This window comes from Sarcophilus harrisii, chromosome 2 (genome assembly GCF_902635505.1).
Source record: "Sarcophilus harrisii chromosome 2, mSarHar1.11, whole genome shotgun sequence".
NCBI classification, from domain to species: Eukaryota; Metazoa; Chordata; class Mammalia; order Dasyuromorphia; family Dasyuridae; genus Sarcophilus; species Sarcophilus harrisii.
The window spans coordinates 338,767,214-338,787,412 of NC_045427.1; the positions used below are offsets into that span (position 1 = coordinate 338,767,214).

The 20,199-nt window shown below is 32.7% G+C and overlaps 1 protein-coding gene across 1 annotated transcript in view; it reads left to right on the plus strand.

Moving 5' to 3' along the window:
* MIA2 (MIA SH3 domain ER export factor 2) overlaps nt 1-20,199 on the plus strand; it is a 129,163-nt gene that overhangs the window by 16,793 nt on the left and 92,171 nt on the right. Inside the window, exons 4-6 of the mRNA XM_031952963.1 lie at nt 7,488-8,697; nt 9,629-9,715; nt 15,715-15,794. Of these exons, the coding sequence (XP_031808823.1) occupies nt 7,488-8,697; nt 9,629-9,715; nt 15,715-15,794 (1,377 nt within the window). The remainder of the gene's footprint in view (nt 1-7,487; nt 8,698-9,628; nt 9,716-15,714; nt 15,795-20,199) is intronic.

Sequence of the window (20,199 nt, forward strand, 5' to 3'; positions counted from 1 at the left end):
TCCTAGACCAAAGTAATTCCCAGATTAATTGGAAGTGGGAGTTTCCTGTGACAACCAGGTATGAGGGTGGGATCATTTTTAGGAATTTCCCCAGGTCAGGTGGCCTACCCTCCACGAAGATCAGGGGACAGAATTCTATTACATCAAATTCTCATTTTCTGAACAAAATATTCAGTCACCTAAATAAAATTTAGATAGTTTTATCTTGTTCAAGAGAAAAGAATCCTGAGCCATCTACATTGGAACTTAGATTAATGGATATCTGCTTGCTTACTCTGAAGGCAATTGTCTTTTTCTAACTATGAGCAGAAAACCACCACATATGTGAACCAGATTATGAATTTTACTTTTTTATGATAAAATGATAAGATTTCATTTGCTACTCATCTCTCCTCTTAGCAATTTTAATGAGAAATTAAAATATCATCTCTAGACTTTGTTAGAAATAAGCTCACTCCAGAAGTCAGGTAATAAAGAAATTTTGACAAAGTCTACAGGAATTGGACACTTCTGACCAGAAGCAGGCTCCGCCTTTCTAATGGAAAGAAGGAACAACAGACAAGTTTTATGCAAGTTTTAGTTTTGTGAAGTTCTCTCCTCCCCAAAGAATGGATTGGTCAGTTCCCCTTAGGTTTACATCATTTCTTACATGCTCCTCCTAAACATGTTCACCCTACCTCATCATATATCCTATGTTCTGTTAATGAGGTTCTAATTCTATACAGGGTATGTCAGCTTATATGTATGAGGCTTATTAAAGAAACACAATAAAGAAAAGCCTTTTCCAGCTCCTTGAACCTGGTCAGTTTAAACTAGTGATGACAAGATAGATTTTCTGACCCTTCAAAATTCATCTGGTATGATAATTGTATAAATATGTATGCATACATTAGATTTAACATATATTTCTACCATATTTAACATATATTGAACTAATTGCCATCTGGGGAGGATGTAGGGGAAAGGAGGGAAAATTAGAACACAACGTTTTGCAAGGGCTAATGTTGAAGAATTGTCCATTCATATGTTTTGAAAAATAAAAAAATAAACTTTAATTAAAAAAAAAAAAAGAATTTGCCCTTTATCAGGAGAAAGGAAATACCCCATGAGATTGGAACATGCCCTTAGCTGACAAGCTAAATCCTGAAAGGGACTTAGTGTTGTGCCAAGATATAGAGATGAGTTGAGAAATATTAATTTTTAATCGGAGAATTTATTAAAGTCAAATTTTGGCCACATGGGATCAGTATTCAAATCACGTGGCTCCAAACAAAAGACAGAAACCAGCAAATTCGTTAGCTTGCTTCCTTATCTGACATATTTGCAACTGTTTGTTAAGGGAATACATCAAAGACTGGGAAGAAAGACTGCAGTCTTCTATGAGATTTCCACTGCAATTATTATTCAGGAAAGAAAGAGATAAGGTCTTTTAGGTGGGCAAAAGGGGCTTGGAATTGCTGGGTCATTTTAAGTTCTCAAACCCAGTTTTCCTATGGTTCTACCATTAGCATCCTAAAAGAGTAAGTTAACTTTATAGTTATATAGTTATAGAGAAGTTGGGAGGTGGGGTATATAGTGGAGTTAGGAGAGACACCACATGGCAGTATGGAGGGATAAGGGAAAAGACACCACATAGGTTTATAGATTCTCCCTCTCCCCAAGGTCTCTTATAACAAATCATTTAAACTTTTAGTTAGTTTACTAAGAGTGCAATGACCTTATTTGAAAAAATAAACACCCATATTTATAATAACGTCCTCTCTATTTAAATTTTTTTTTTAATTAACAGAAATCTGTTTTCTTTCCTGCCTCATGCTCCACTTTATTAATGAGAAAAAGAAAAACAAATTTCTTGTAACAAGATACAGAATCATGGAAAACAAATTTACTCAATGTTAGTATGTAAATATATAAGTATACTTATAATATATGTATATATATTAAAGTATATATACACATGTACATCTGTTAAGGTTCAGAAGGGATCCCAAAAGGTTGGGGGTACAGACCAGTGTCACGAGTCTCAAAAGACTTTGCAGGCTTGAACCCATATCCAAGTCAAGGGGCAAAATTTACTGTGATTGTAATGCCAATTGAAGTGGGCTAAGTTTCAAAAGAAGTTAGCAAAGAATCAGGAGCAAAGAGACAAATTTACCCAGTTCTTCATGTCATTGATATGCTAATTTTATGGCCTAGACATAGAACTGAGGTGTGATCTCAGGAATTTGATTATCCCTGACCAGCAGATCTAAGACTATCCTAAAGTCAAAAGACTTTAGAATCATTGACAGATTTTTATAACAGAAGCACCCCAAGATCAGGGGGACCTCCCTACTGCTGTCTCCCCTAGAATCTATATTCTATCACATATATTTATGTATGTCTTATTCCATGCCCTAAATCTGTTACCATAGTATGTTTTATAATTGATCCTTTGGAATCATGAATGGTCATTATTGATCAGAGAGCATTACAGATTTCAAAGGGATTTGTCTTTATATTGTTGTATAAATTCTTTTCTTCATTCTACTCATTTCATTCTTCATCAATTTATAAAAATCCTCAGAATTGTTCATTTTTATAATATTGATGTTATTGATGTCAATTCTTTTGGCTTTGATTAGTTCACTGTGAATCAGCTCATATAAATCTTTTATCTAGTAGAGTGGTAAAGATAACAAAAATGGAAAATGGAGATATGTGGGAAAACAGGGACATTAGTGTACTATTGGTGGACTTGTGAATAAGTAAAACCATTCTGGAAAGTAATTTGGAACCATACACAAAAATTTACTGAACAGTCTATAATTTTTAAATTCTCTTTGCTTATAGCTAGTCATATATATATATATATATAATATATATAATTATCAAAGTAATAGGAAAAGGTCCTATAGGTTCAAAAGTATGTATAGCAGTGTTTTTGGTGTACCTGGTAACAAAGAACTAGAAACTTGTTGTGTCCTTTCTAGAATCCCCAAGTTGGGATGGCAAAATGTACCTTGCTTTCTAGAGCCCCCATGCCTGGATGATTAAAATATACTATCTTAGTGGAAGATTGAGGAGAGACTCCCAAAGATGGTCAAAATATGGAGTCCATTTATTCTAAGGTCTTCCCCCTTTATATACCCTAATATCCTTATGTATCCAAAACAACACTGGACATGTGCTAAGTATATACTGCACATGTGGGACAACATAAACAACTTGCCACAACAAGGGAGAGGTATTGGCTTAGCTGTACCAGATCTAAAACTATATTATAAAGCCACAATCATCAAAAGTATTTGGTACTGTGGTGGATCAATGGAAATAAGTTAGGTACATAAGATATAGTATATAGTAATTTAGTGTTAAACTCAAAGACCCCAGCTATAGGATAAAAACTCACTATTTGACAAAAATTGCTGGGAAAACTAGAAAATAGTATAGCAGAAACATCTCACACCATATCCCAAAATGAGATCAAAATGGGTACAAGATTTAGACATAAAGGGTGATATCATAAGCAAATTAGAAAAGCAAGGAATAGTCATATCTTGGGAGAAGGAAAAAATTTATGACCAAAGAAGAACTAAAAAACACTATGAAATGCAAAATAGATTATTACATTATATAATTTAAAAGATTTTGCACAAACAAAACCAGTGCAACCAAGATGAGAAGGAAAAGAGAAAGCTGAGAAACAATTTTTATAGCAAGACTCTCTGATAAGAGCCTCATTTCTCAAGTATATGGAGAACTGAGTCAAATTTATAAAAATACAAATCATTCCCCAATTGATAAATAGTCAAAGAATATGAACAGAAGTCTTCAGATGACGAAATTAAAGCTATGGTGATCTAAGACTGTGGTGTTCTCTTCTTTTTCTAAAATGAGAACGATTATGTTCTCTCTGGGAGCAGGTTTCTTGGGGAGGTTTTCTGGAGACAGCCTTAGTTTCAGTTCAGAATAATAATCACTCCAAATACAGCCAGCTGAGAAAATCCAAACATTTATTTCTTATCTCTTTCCTTGGGCACGGTTAGCTTTCTTAGAGGCCTATCTCTCTGCTTGGTTCCAAGAGCTCTTCAGCTTGTCCTTTGCCTCTGCTTTTTTCCTCCTCCAGCCAGCACAAAGGTGGATGATGGAATAAATCTGACTTCGCCTCCGAGAGTGGGCTTGTGGGCTTCTGTATCTCCCAGAGCGCTCCTTGGCCCTGAGAGTTTCTTGATTATATGCTGTTCACTGAGTACACACCAATCATTATATCACTGGGAAACCATTATTTGTTGAGGGTTAAATCAATTCTAAACAATGGAGACAATGAAAGAGACTCAATTCCACTTAGTACCTTGTTTCAAGTTCTGGCCCATAACATCTGCTTGTAAGATCAGATCAACCATGCTAAATTAGATAATTATTGTCTATCAATTCTAATGACTTAACAGTTTGTAAGGATTCCAACATAAGACAATTCTAATAGACTTGTGATGGAAAATGACATCCATATCCAGAGAGAGAACTATGGAGCCTGGAGAATGAATGTGGATCAAAACATAGTATTTTCACTTTTTTGTTTCTTTGTTTTCTTTCTCGTGTTTTTTTCTTCTTTTAGTCTTATTTTTCTTGCACAATATGACAAATATTGAAATATGTTTAAAAGTATTATACATGTATAACCTATATCTGATTGCTTGCTGCTTTGGGGTACAGGGAAAGTAAGGGAGGGAGGGAAAAAATTTTGGAACACAAAATCTTACAAAAATGAATTTTGAAAACTATCTTTAATTGTGAGATGATCAACTCTGAAAGGGTTGTTTCTTCTCAGCTGTTCTATGATCCAAGGCAATTCCAATAAATTTTGGAGAGAAAATGCTATTTACACCCAGAGAGAGAACTATGGAGACTAAATGTAAATCAACACTTTTTTGCTATGTTCACTTTTTTTGTTTTTTGTTTTTTCTATTTTTTTCCCCTCTCTCATGGTTTTCCCCTTTTGTTCTGATTTTTCTCTCTTACATATTCATAAATATGTATTTTTAAAAATTAATGTATATGTATAGCCAGAAAAAAGAAAACATTAAAGGAAAAAAAAGAAAACTATCTTTACATGTATGTAGAAGAATAATTTTTTTTTTTTTTTTTTTGCTGAGGCAATGGGGTTAAGTGACTTGCTAGGAAGTGTGAAGTGTCTGAGATCAAATTTGAACTCGGGTTGTTCTGACTTTAGGGCTGGTGCTATAATCACTGCGCCACCTAGCTGCCCCCAGAATAAAATACTTTTAAGAGAAAAAAGTGAAAGCTATCTCTAGTCATATGGAAAAAATGCTCTAAATAATTATTGATTAGAGAAATGTATCTTAAAATAATTCCAAGGTATTACCTCATACTTATCAGATAGATTAATATGACAAAAAAGGAAAATTATAAATGCTCAAGGGAATATGGGAAAACTGAGAATACTAATATACCAACAGGTAGAGTTGTGAACTGATCCAATTATTGTGGAGAGCTCTTATATGTTAATAGCTTTGATATCTGATGAACTAATTTTCTCTCAGAGAAGATTGAGTTTGGTAATTCAAATAGGAGATTTTCTTTGCTTTCTGCTTTGTATGATATGCTTAGACAGGAAGGTGGTCCTATGAGTTGGGGTAGGAGGGTATGCATGATAGAGAGCTGTGACCTGTATAATAAATAAATTTGATTTTCCCAGATGAAAAATATTGTTCAACAAAATTTATTAAGTGCCTGTTATATGCCCTAACTAAATATATTCCGTTCCAGGAAGATCTGTTTATATAAGACAAGATTCCTGTCTCATGGAATTTACAGTCATCTTTATAGAAGGATCTGATTCATACACAAATAACTGTAATATAATATATAATAAATGATACATTCATAAAAAGGTACAAGCATTATATTATATGAAGACTGACAGGGGAAATTTCATTATTGGTTAGAATAAAACAGAAAAGTCTTCCTGGAAAGGTGGTATTTATTTTGGATTTTAAAGGGTGGATAGGAACATAACAGCCAAGGAGGAGAGGATTAAGGGGAAATATGATTGTGAAGTTAGGAACATTTTGAGCAATGGCATGGCATTAGGAAAGTGTGGGACTTGTATGGGTGACAATAAATGGGTGGGACATGGTATAAAATAATGAAGCAAAGGCAATATGTTTCTAGATTATGGAGGATTTTGTATAACAGGCAATAATTTTAACTTTATTAAATTAAATTTTACTCAAATATTATTAAAAATATTTAGTGCAGTGCTTAGCACATAGTAAGCTCTTTATAAATACTTCTTCCCTTTCCTTTCCCCTTACTAAATAAACCATAGAAAGCCAGTGAAAGGTTTTAAGCAGAGAAGTAACATGACCAAATAAACATGTATGGAGGAGAGGGATTGTAAAATGTTGGTCAAGACCTAATTTCTGTCAGATTGCTTTTCCAGTTTTCTCTGAGATTTTTGTCAAATAGCAAGTTTTTTCCCTAGTAGCTTGGGTCTTTGGTTGATTGAACAGTGATAGATTTGTTTGTATATTCTATGTATTTACAGATTTCTCTCAATGGTTAGCCTCTATCTCTAACAATATCAATTTCCTAATACATAGAACAAATACTGATTTGAGATAAAAGATTTACAAAGTAAAATTGCAGAAGAGAATAATTCTGCAATAATGCTCTCTCTCTACTTCTGACCCCCCCCAAAAAATAATATAGAATAATCATGTCACAATACAATCACAAATATGTAATGTCACAAATAGTCACAAAGACTAGGTCAGAAGGCCTATTCAAAGAAATAAAGGAAGAGATAAGGGCTAACAAGGGACCAAAGAGAAACAAGGCTTTTTTTTCTCTGAACTTTTTTAAGGGGCAATGGTTTGTAGATTGCTGTGATCCAATTAAGAATTTGAGGTACCTCTAGTCAAGAATATAACTATAGAAATATGGCTAAATATTGGACCAAACTCCCATGTGGGATTGTATTCATTTTTTGCTTATTGTGTCTACCTAAAATGGTCAATTTTCCAGATATTAAATGACATTTTAAAATACTTTTAAAGGTAAATATTTTAAAAGAATTGTTAAGAATGTGTCTATAGTGCTTTCTAGAATACTCTGTTTAGTTAAAAGGTACACTACTTAGAAAATATGCAGTTGTTTAGAGAACAATGAGAGTGAGAAGAAGAAAAAAAGACCTATGTAGATTTATTTAAAAATAGAATTATTTAACTGGAAATGTGAAGTTGTTTTTAAGTTTGTAAGAGCATATTGATTACATAAATAATGATTAGAACTTAGTGTCAATTATATGCATATCATATTAGCTACAGAAAATAATTACTAACAGTAAGAAACTATCTATGGCATATATTACTGAGGAAGGCTGGGGAAACATTTAAAAAGAAGATATTCATCTATGAAATGATTTTGATAAATTTCCTCTAGTATGTTTTCCCCAGTAATATAAAACTATATTATTCTTTTAGGAATCTGATTTTATTTGTCTTCATGAAATAAACTATGTGTTTGGAAATGAAGAGAGCACATTGTACAATGATAATGAAGGAACTGACTATTCAGATGAAGAAGAAAAAAACAAAGAATCTAATGGAGATGAAAATGAATTACAGAGAATACTTGGAATTTACTTAACTCCTGAAAATACTGAGTTAGATCATCAGTCCCCAAGAACAGAGAGTCTAGAAAATATCAGAGGTACAGATGAATCAGGAATCTGGGGGAAAGTAGAACCTGAGAGTTTAACAAAGAATGCTGCTAAGCAAGACTCTTCAAGTCATGTTGCCCAACTGGAGCCTTCATCATCTTCTTGGGTAAGAGGATGGTTTGGTCTGGGAAGTGAAGAAGTCCAAGAAGAGACTTTTAAATCAATTGCTGAAATACAACAGGAAAATTCATTTCTCATAGCTCTAGGTGATGAGAATGACTTAAAGGAGTTAAACATTGACAATCCTCTTGAAAAGCATGAGTCAGAAACTCCACCAAAGGTTGATCCTTGTCCACTGGAACAGTCTGCATCACGATCTGGGCTTGAAGAAGTACCTGATCCTCAGACAACTACCTGGCTTGATGATGACTTAATAGGATATTTTGGTTTTGACCAAGGGGATTCAGGATTTAAGTTACTATCTAAAAAAAATAATTCATTACTAGAAAATACTTCACTACTAGAAGACATTCCCATCAATGTTCCATCTGATAAAGAGCCCATAGTTCCACATACAGAAAAATTGTCAGAAGTAGAGGAGCCCAAGACAAAAGATTATTCAGCTCTCAAGTCAAGTTGGTTTGATTTGGGTTTCAGTAATATGCTGTACTTTGCATATGCTGAAAAAGAACAAAGGAAAATAGATAAGCAACAAGGAGAAGGCAGCAGTGAAGGAAATGACAATGAAAATCTTTCATCTAATAATTTTGACCTTGATCATAATGAGGAAGGAGAAATAAAGGAAATTGGGGAAAATGAAGATCAAACATTTAAGAAAACAGGAGGTTATTTGGAAAGGTTGTTTGATTATGCTAATAATCCTTGGAACACCCACAACAAATCACCATTTTCCAAAAAAATGGGGGGTCAAGATAAACTACTTGCAACTGACAAAACAGAAGAATTATTAGATGAAAGTCAAATCACAGAAAATGTGGAAATTAATTCAAAAACCAAAAACGGTCAATCAGGTTGGTATGAAACTTTCTAAGGTCCAATTTATTTTCTAAAATATTAAAGGGAAAAAAATTCAGGTATCTGTTGTTTCCCAAGAAATAGAAACATCATCTATCACTTCTCTTTTACATTTTAACTCAGCCTGGGGCTTATGATTGCTTGTAAAACACTTTTGTCATTATTGTCATTTTGTTTGATTCTCATAACAACTCTGGTGGATGAGTGCTATTCTTATCCTCATTTTATAATTGAGGAAACTGAGGCACATCAAAATTAAATAACTTTCTCACTGTGATAGTGTCTGGAACTGAAATTGAAATCAGATATTTCTAACACCAGACCTAGAATTCCATCTACTGTTCCACTTAGTTTAGAGCTGAATAATATTTTTTAAAAATTGAGGGATAAAAGTGACATTAAAAATATTAAAGTTTCCTTTTTTCATTAATCATTTTATGAACGTTTCAAATGAAGGAATAAAAAAGTATTTATTAAATGCCTATGTGCCAAGCACTATGCTAAATATAAGAGATACAAATACAAAAGCAAAGATAGCCCCAATACTCAAAGAACTTACATTCTAATAGAAAGAAACAGTATAATTTAGGGAGGAATATTTTGCTTTAGAAATTTACTGGAATAATGAATATTGCCATAGAAGTATAGATTGACACATTTTTCCCAGTAGCAATTTCTGCATTAATTTGATTTTGCTTCCAGAACTGGAAACTGATAGGAGTTAAGTGGGGGTGAGAGAGTGTCTCCTATGCTTCATTTCTTTTTTCCTGATGGTTCCCAATCTGAATATAAGTCAAGAGAACAAAGAAACTGTCAGAAGCAAAAGCTCAATTACCTGGCTAATTAACTTGTTCTAGAGAGGACTAATATAGATTTACCCCAATCCCTAATGAATAACAAAAAAAATCTTTGCTTTTTCATTTTCAGACTCTAAAATGAAATATAAAAAAGAAACCCAGTGGCAACAAGAAGAAAAATCTGTATTTTCCACTCATAAGAGAAACAGTGCTAAAGGTAATAAAACAGATGTATCTTCTCATACTAGAACTAATGATGTTATTTACATTCACTAAGTTTATCAGGACACATTTTCAAAATCAGGAATAGAAAATGTGGAGGCAGCTCTGTGTCTGGAGTAAGGAATACCTGAGTTTAAAGCCTGTCTCCAGCACTGCCTAGAGGTATGCCTCTAGAAAGTAATTTAATCTGTCTGCCTCCCTTTCCTTCAGTACTATAATATGAAGATAATAATATCATTAACCCGCCTATTGTTGTGAGGATCAAAGGAGATAATATTTGTAAAGCACTATGCAAATGCTAATTATTATTATTATTAGTTGATCTAGAACAACTATTCAGATTTTTAGAGGTTCTTGTTCTAATACAAAAAATTAGTTATAAAAAAGAGAATAACTTCTCTTGATTGAAAACTCTGCAGATATTCAGAGTATTGAAATGACACTTCTTATATAGATGGCATTTTAAAATCACTTATAGTTTCAAACTCCAAGTACATTAATATATTAAATAATGAATTCAAATAACAATTTTTAATAATAGCCTTTTTTAAAATTATAGCTTTTTATTTATAAGTTATATGCATAGGTAATTTTACAGCACTGACAATTGCCAAACCTTTTGTTCCAATTTTTCCCCTCCTTCTCATCCCCTCCCCCAGATGGCAGGTTGACCAATACATGTTAAATATGGTAAAGTATAATTAATAATAGCTTTTTATTTTCCAAAATACATGCAAAGACAGTTTTCAATATTCACCATTGCAAAACCTTTTGTTCCATATTTTTCTCCCTCCCTCCCCTAGACATCAAGTAATCCAATATAGGCTAAATATCAAATAACAATTTAATAATGTTAACAGAAAACCCAAAAGAAGAACAGTGAATTACAGTTGAAACCTGTCACTTGTTATATGATATTGAGTAAATCACTTAATCTCTGTGGCCCTCAGTTTTCTTAACTATAAAACGAGAAGATTGGAGTAGATGGCCTCTAAAGTCCCTTTCCATTTGCTACTTATGATCCTATAATACTCAATTTTTTTTTTCTGAGAAAGTCATTATGTTTCACATAATTCTTAGAAGATACTTTTCCAGGCCTCATTTCCAAAATATATAGAGAATTAACTCTAACTTATAAAAAATCAAGCCATTCTCCAATTGAAAAATGGCCAAAGGATATGAACAGACAGTTCTCAGATGAAGAAATTGAAACTATTTCTAGTCATATGAAAAGATGCTCCAAGTCATTATTAATCAGAGAAATGTAAATTAAGAGAACTCTAAGATACCACTACACACCTGTCAGATTGGCTAAGATGACCAGGAAAAATAATGATGGTTGTTGGAGGGGATGCAGGAAAACTGGGACATTGATGCATTGTTGGTGGAGTTGTGAACAAATCCAACCATTCTGGAGAGTAGTTTGGAACTATGCTCAAAAAGTTATCAAACTGTGCATACCCTTTGATCAAGCAGTGTTACTATTAGACTTATATCCCAAAGAGATCATAAAGAAGGACCTGTATGTGCACGAATGTTTGTGGCAGCCCTCTTTGTAGTGGCTAGAAACTGGGAACTGAGTGGATGCCCATCAGTTGGAGAATGGCTGAATAAATTGTGGTATATGAATATTATGGAATATTATTGTTCTATAAGAAATGACCAACAGGATGATTTCAGAAAAGCCTGGAGAGACTTACACGAACTGATGCTGAGTGAAATGAGCAGGACCAGGAGATCATTATATACTTCAACAACAATACTATATGATGACCAGTTGATGGACCAGGCCATCCTCAGCAACGAGATCAACCAAATCATTTCTAATGGAGCAGTAATGAACTGAACTAGCTACGCCCAGATAAAGAACTCTGGGAGATGACTAAAAACCATTACATTGAATTCCCAATCCCTATATTTATGCCCACTTGCATTTTTTATTTCCTTCACAAGCTAATTGTACAATATTTCAGAGTCTGATTCTATTTGTACAGCAAAATAACGGTTTGGTCATGTATACTTATTGTGTATCTAATTTATATTTTAATATATTTAACATCTACTGATCATCCTGCCATCTAGGGGAGGGGTGGGTGGGGTAAGAGGTGAAAAATTGGAACAAGAGGTTTGGCAATTGTTAATGCTGTAAATAACCTGTAAATAAAAGGCTATTAAATAAAAAAAAAAAGAAGATACTTTTCCTCCTGATTACAGATGCTAATGAAACTAAATTGCCCATATGTTAATAATCATCAAGAATAAAATCAGTTTTCTTTTGGTAGGCAATAGGATAATAATCCTCAAATTGATCAAGAGTCTCATGAGAATGATATTTAGTTCAGAAAATAGGATATTAAATACAAGTTGATAATAGTGAAAGTACTGGGAAGAATACTAATGAATTAAATAGCCAGAGTCTGCCAGCAAGAAATGCATTTGAAAAACTTTTTCTAAATAAAACAATTCCTTAAATCAAAGGTTACATTCTAACTAAATAAAATTTTTCACTCAGAGAAGCTTTTTAAAGTAGTGGATAGAGAACCAAACTCTGAGTCAAGAAGCCTGGGATTCAAGTTGGCTATATGACCCTGGGCAAAACCACTTAAAATTTCATTTCCCAGGCAACTTTCTAACTTTGTAAGTTACAGAGCAGATGTTGTTGACTTTTATTTGTAGTGGGAGGCTCCCTACTAGACACTGATCCAATATCTCCCACCTCCTGCTCCACTAAAAACTCCCCCCCCACCACATAATTCTTCAAATATGTAGATTATAATTCTCTTTGTTAATCCTTTATAGTATCTTCTTTATGGGAACAATTTCTTTTAAAGAAATAAAGAACAGGTTAAATTTTGAATCAATAAAAATATTCTTGATGCTCAAGAATTCCAAAAGTAAATAACAGTACAAAGCAGTATAGTTTTACAGAAAAAGGAATTTCAAAATTAAGCATTTTCTTGAATATATGAGATTATAAGAAATTCAAGCAGAAATTAAATTCTATGATATAATGTATTTAAACCTTTGGTATTTGAGAGAGAAACTGAAAGCAATACTAATTTAAGTTGTTGTTTATTTCAGTTGTGACCCCATTTGGGATTTTCTTGGCAAAGATATGGGAATGGCTTGCCCTTTCCTTCTCCAGCTTATTTTATAGATGAAGAAACTAAGGCAAACTAGCTTAAGTGACTTGCCCAGATTCACAAAGTATCTGAGGCCAGATTTGAACTCAGGAGAATGAGTCTTCTGACTCCAGGCCCTGGCACTCTATCTACTGCACCACCACCAGCCCATAATTTAAATTTGGCTTTTAAAAAAAAGGGGGGTGGGCTCTAAATAATGATTGCTTTATCTTTCTATATTTATATGTCAAGGTATTCAGGGACTTCTATCATCATAAATAAATAAATATACAAACATATACATATAAGAGCAGTATTTTAAATGAATAAAGAATACAATGTGACTTGCCCAAGATCAGATAGATAATGTCAGAGATGAAGTCTAACCACATCTTTTTTGACCTAAAGTCTATCTTTCTATTTCTTATGCTATACTGCCTTACAGGAGCATTGAGGAACACAAATAATATATCAGTCACTTAGGAAATGATTAAATGACATGTTAAGTAGCTCTTTAGTATCTAATGAATCTGTTATTTCACCCATAAGAATATCACCAGTGACAGTACAGTAGGCAAACCAACTCTTATCCACATCCTTTAAACACACCACAGGGGGTTCTCCTCATGTACTGGGTACTGGAAGCCTTTCCTTTCAATCTCTTGACATTGTGTGAACACCAGTGAAGTATGAGGATAATTTTTCTTACTCTTTCTGTATAACTGGTTAATAATTTTTTCTCAATCATATAGTTCTCTGCTGATATCTTTAAGGTATTTCTATTCATTTCCACTTTTGTAATGTATTGTAGCTTGCTCACATCTACCATAATCCTTCCTCTAATAAGCTGGCAATTTGGCAATACATAGACAGCTGATTTAGGAATGAAATACAATCAATCTCATTTTTTAAAATTTTCTTTTTTTTTTGCTGAGGCAATTGGGGTTAAGTGACTTACCTAGGGTAACACATTTAGGAAGTATTGAGTGTCTGAGGTTAGATTTGAACTCTGGTCCTCCTGACTTCAGGGCTAGTACTCTATCCACTTGGCCATTTAGCTGACCCCAATCAATCCCATTTTTGTTAACAATATTTAGTACTCATCACATTCATGATTTTTTCTGGGAAAATAATATTCATAAACTTCAGGTGTGATGCTTATGCATTGGCCTTTTGTCTCTCTTGTTTCTCATGCCTGAAATACATTTTTTCAACATCCTTATCTTTGTACTATTATCATTGCGTGTCAAACCATATGTTGATTAATTCATATGCTTTTTTTGAGTTTTATGTAGCTGTTCTCATACGCTTCCAGGTACTAATGAGATAAATACAATATATGTGTGGGAAAGTCAATTGTTTCCCTCCACCTTTCCCATGAAGCAATCTTATTAATTCCTAGAAGCTTGTGAGAAGGGAGAATTTATTTTACCTCTTTATGCTCTGCAACAATTGTTACTATATAAGATTTAATCATTTTGGGGGTGGTCTCTTTTGCAAATGCTTATATAAGTACTACAATATAGAATAACCCATGAATTTTTGTCTTGTGCCTTTGGACACATGATTAAAAACCATCTCCTTGAACATGACTCTCCAAGTAAGACTTTTAAGTCACCTTCACATTTAGCTACAACTTTCCTTTGACTTTTGGTTTATATATAGCAAGAATGTCAAGATCAATACAACATAGTTCCTTCAACAGTATTTCTACTCTTTGGTCATTAGACAAAAATGTCACATTTAGAATTGTAATAGATAATGTTATGATTTATGGATTAACTAAATTCTTAGCATTCTCAGATTCCTTTCTTCCACTCTGCTGCTGTCATACCAGAAGGATACACTGAACTATTTTGTATCTTTCTCTTTTCCTGTTACCATCACCAGAAAATTCATCACCAAATGGTCAGCCTACTAGAGATGAGTCATTTGGAATTTAACTAGGCCAGTCCTAAATAAAATAGACATGTTCTATTTTTGGTGTAGACCCTTATTAGTAAGAGGACTGATTGGAATTATAATTTTTCCCAAGTAGAAAAAGGTATGAAGAGGTAGTGGAAGATACAACCTCTGTAACTAATAATAGGGGCAGAAATGACAGAGTAGGCAAATCACTTAACCCCAACTGTCTCATTCTCTAAAAATTTATAATAATAATAATAAATACAATAGCATTTATATAATGTTTTAAGGTTTGAAAATGATTTATAAATATCTCAATTTACTATTGCAATAACAATAGAAGATGCTATTATTCATCCCCATTTTACAGATGAGAAAACTGAGGTAGATGGAGGTTGACTTATAAGAGTTTCTTCTTTCTTAAAAAATTTTTGTGAAGTGGCCCAATGATAAGAGAGGCACAAAATGGGAAAACAAAAACAAATAACTGGATGGGTAAAATGATAATGATGATAGAAACAAAAAATGAATATAATTCTGCTTATCTATAGATATTTATAGATATAATTTATATCTATATAATTTATTTATAGATATAATCATTAAAATTAAGTTAACTACAAGATTTAATAAGGAGAGCATCACAAAATTGAATCATTTCTACACCATAACTAATAATGAAAAATGATATCAATGTTTCCTGCATCTGTTTGTCAAAATCCATATTCTTGGGAAAAAATTCTTTTAAACATGTAACTTTCATCAGATAGCTCATCTCTTTAAAAACAACATTCCCTAAACAGTAAGAAAGAAAAAAAACATCCATAAAACATTCAAATCTGATCTCAGCTGTATGACCCTGGGCAAGTCACTTAACTCCAGTTGCCTCAGCAAAAAACAAACAAAAAACCAGATCCATGAGCCATATAATTTGAAATGTAAACATCTTTTCTTTTCTAATAATTAGCAGAAGATGCACATGTGTCTCAGATACTTGAATATTTACTTCAAATTAAAATATCTGACCTTCTGATTTCTGCAAAAAAGGTAAAATTTTTTCATATCTATATCATTAAAGAAAATTTCTCACTGTGATTTCTAATTGCAATTTTTATGTTAAACACTTTTTAAAAAAATTTTCATTCTGAGTTGTTGAACTGAACATGGGTATCTTTTTGCAATGAAAATAAAATAAAAATAAATGAGTTAGCTTGGCAGGAATGCAAAATATGGAATGAACATTGTTATCAATATGTAAATAAGTTTTCTTTCTTCAAAGATTGTGTGGTCAGCTACAAAAGCAACTATACAAATTTTAACCAAGTTGATGTTAAATTTCAATCATTTTTGTATTTCTTTTGTTTATCTGGCCTGCCCTATTTTCTCTCTTTTTTATTATAGCTTTTTATTGATGAGCATATGCATGGGTAATTTTTCAACATTGTCCCTTGCAATCATTTCTGTTCCAACTTTTCCCTTCCTTCCCTTCCCCTTCCCCTAGATGTGATCTGTCCTGTTCTCAAAGAGATAATCAAAAGAGCATCTGAATTAGCAAATCACTTTTTAGCTATTTTCAAGCTATTTTACATATAAATTTAAGGTGGATAATTTTAAATTCATTTTTGGCAAAACATTTTGGAAAAAGAATGAAATCCCATGTCCTTAATCTTTAATTTGTGGGTTTCAAAATCAGTCATTTAAAATAGATTTTTGGCTTTGGAAAAATGAAAATTACTTATCAAAGCACTTTCAGATTAACAAAAGATAGTCAACTGCCAGTGAATTCTCCTATAGAGAATGAGATATCGAAATTAATGAACTTATTTCTTTCAAGCAACAAACTTATTGAAAATATGTTGTACACTCTCCGTTTTTAAGAAGGATGTACTACAAATATAAAATTTTTATTACCCAGGATTATCAGTAAGAATATCAATTATTTTATTATACAGTGGTACTATCAAGAAAAGTAGCATAATATAGAAAGACAGAATCTTAGGAAGACCTTGTGCAAATCATTTAGCCTCCCAATGCTCTGGGCAATTCCCTAAGATTATAAATTGTGGAGAAGATATTGACCTAATGTAGGACCTGTATTGGAATAAGATGTTTCTTTATGAGGGACTTAATTACCTCTTTAGGTCTAATAATTCATCCTACAATGATGCCTTAAAGGCTGATTAAAGCTAATTTGCTTTTACACTAACCATAAAATCTATTTTCTGAATTCCTGTTTCTTTTTTGCAGCTTTTCTTCCTTTTTAAAGATGTTTAAATTTATTCAAACTTTTAAATGAAAAAATTGTTAATACATTTTCTTTGGGCACACAACAGACTTCCTCCGAAATTTACCAAGGCCATCAAAAGAACATTCCCCTAATCCAATGTATAGAGTTTTTAATTTAAATTCTCTTTTTTATTATGAATTTAAGCACCAAGAAACTCCAACATTTCATTATAAAAGGAAGAACAGAGAAACAAGATTGTATATGAAACTTTGATCTATTGCCTTGTGTGACACAGATTCTGGGTTCACTCTCCCAATTTCCATTTGCATTGTCAAGTTGGATACTATTTCTCCTCTCAGGAATCTAGGAGTAACCCTGAGGGAATGGGGTGACTTTTTAGTATTATTATTCATAAACCCATATCTAATGTGTTCCCCAATATAATTTAACCAATTGATGTCTCCCCAATATGAATGACCATCAATTAGTTTTTACTTACTGAAAAGGTGTGGCAAAGACCAAAACATAACAGCATTTCCCTCAAAAATTTGGGACATGTGACTGAGTTTATATATTACATACAGAGGCCATGAGAGAATGAACTCAGATTTAGAGACCATGTATAGCAAAAGTGTAATTCACAATATCTGGTTAGGTGGAAGTTCTTTGTTCCCTTCTAGTAGAGGTAGCTACCTGTAGGACTACCTCTACAGGACAGAGTTAATGACCTTGTAGTATCCCAAGGCTGACTGTTCTTAGTTCTCAATCCAGATACCAGGAGATATTCTTATTTTTAATTATGAGAAGACCACATCTTCTAAGCAATTCTCTCTCTAGGGCTTGTCTGAAACTACTGTACCCATGAGGCTGGCCAGCTAAGTTATTTTTCTTCAACTAATACCAATATACTTGTATCACTTTGTCTCATTTCATCTGTTAGGTCTAAATGTCTTATTCCCACAAATTAAGGATTTTTTTCTACTCCTAGTTTGTCTTTCTTTGATTGATCTGATAGAAGTGTCCAGGAATTATTCACACCTATTTTGTATCTTCAGTTGACTAATTCTATAACATAAAGGGTGTTGTTACTTGATAAAGTTATCAGGGCATATAACATTTATTAATTTCATCAACTGTAGTGGAGATGATTGGGTGATTCAATTGAGGACCATGACTTCTGTGCTGGATTTGAATGGGGTTGACTCCTTCCCTTATAAAAATTTTTTCCTTTAAAGTATATCCCATGAATCTATGAGACTGTATGTTGTTGTTTATATATGAGGCTATGACTTTTAGTCATAAGTGAGAGAGGGCATTAAATTTAACATGACTAACAAAATTGCCTGCTTATTAAGAATATAGTCTTTTTATAAGAATACAGTCTTTTTCTAATGTTCCTCCTGCTTTTTGGGGGGTATAATTGCCCTTATTATCCTTCCTTTTCCTTTTTGTGGCCATCTCTATCTTTAAATATTAATATTTCCTCTTACAAATATTTTGCTTCTCAAGTAGAAATGTCTCTTGTAACAAATTAGTATTGTAAAGCAAAGCTAAATCAAACAGACTATTTCTGAAAATCTGTGTCTCATTCTGAGGTGAAATTTTTCATGACACATTGCTTATCTGTTCATCTGTTCCCTAATTAATGGATATTCACTTTGTTTCTAATTATTTGCTACAACAGAAAGTATTACTATGAACAAATAGTTGTTCAAATAGATCCCTTCCCTCTTTCTTCAACCTTTGGGGTATAAATTTAGTAATGATTATCTTACTGGTTAAAAGTCTCAGTTTAGTGACTTTCTAGAATGATTGATCTAATTTATATTTCCCTCAACAATGCATTAATCTGATTCCTGTCCCTTAACCTTGTAAAAATTATGGGTTTTTTGGATACTTTTATTATTGCTGATTTAGAATATTTTTATATGATTATTGATGACATATTTTCTGAAAACTGCTTATTATATCCTTTTACCATTTATTTAAGGGAGAATGACATTTATTCTTTGCTGTATTTGAATCTATTTCCTCTATATTTTGGGTAACATTTCTTTATCAGAGAAATTTGTTGCAGTTTTTCCCTACCCTCACCCCCAGGTAGCCTTTCTCCTTTGAATTCTAATTTTATTGATATTGTTTGTGAACAAACTTTTCAACTTTATGATTTATGATCATCTCTAATTTTTTTGGTCAAGAATTCAACTATTCAGAATTGAGAATGATTATCTCCTGAGCATCTTTTTTCATTTGCTTGAGATGATCTTTTATATCTATGATAGGTATCCATTTGAAGCTTTTTTGTGGTTTATATTTTTGGGAACATATACAAGATTGTTATGTGTCTGATATAAATTTGATTGTTGATAAACTATATAATTATTTGTATTTGCATAGTTATTAATAAGAATAATTATTTTTAGCTATATAATTGGGAATATATAGAAAGATTATCATGAATGAAAATGTATTTAACTCTGTGCATACATATATTAAATATATTGATTATATAAAATATTAATGGTTATATGCTGTTTGCGCAACGTCTGCTATCTGGATTTCTGATTTTCAGGGACTGTAAATGTTTACTATGAGGAAAATGTCAGGTTATTTTTTAGTCATTCAGTTGTGGATCATAATGACCATGAAATTTTCTTGGCAAAGATACTTCTCCACTGAGATGTAGGTACTTCCTCTTTATTGTGGGGATGTATTATTTGCTGAAAGGGTCAAGAAAGGAATATTTGTGTGAAACAAAGAGACAAGTAGCTTGAGGAGAAATATAAAGTATGTTGAGAAAACTTTAGAGGAAAGCTACCACTTAAAATTTCTAAAAAGCACTTGAAAGAAAGCAGTTCCTCTGAAAGAAAGGTACTGACTGACAGTAGAGATATTCACAATCATCATTTGCAAGAACCTCATTTGAATGCAAACATTTTAAAGAACTGAAGGTTATTACTAGGAAATCCTGAATCAAAGAACTGTTTTGGTAGTGAGACTATTGTATATGAAATACTTATGTCTTGTATCCTTGAAGTGTGAATTTGAGGGTTCTCAATCTAAGTTAGAAATGGGGCACTCTACATGGGGGAGCCCTGACTTGAGGTCAGGAACCAGAGATGGGAAGACCACAAGTCAGAAACTGAAGAATCTAAGTATAGGAGAGAGGTCAGAGAAGCCGATGAGAAAAGCTACTTATAAAAGCAGAAAAAAGAAACCTTTGGG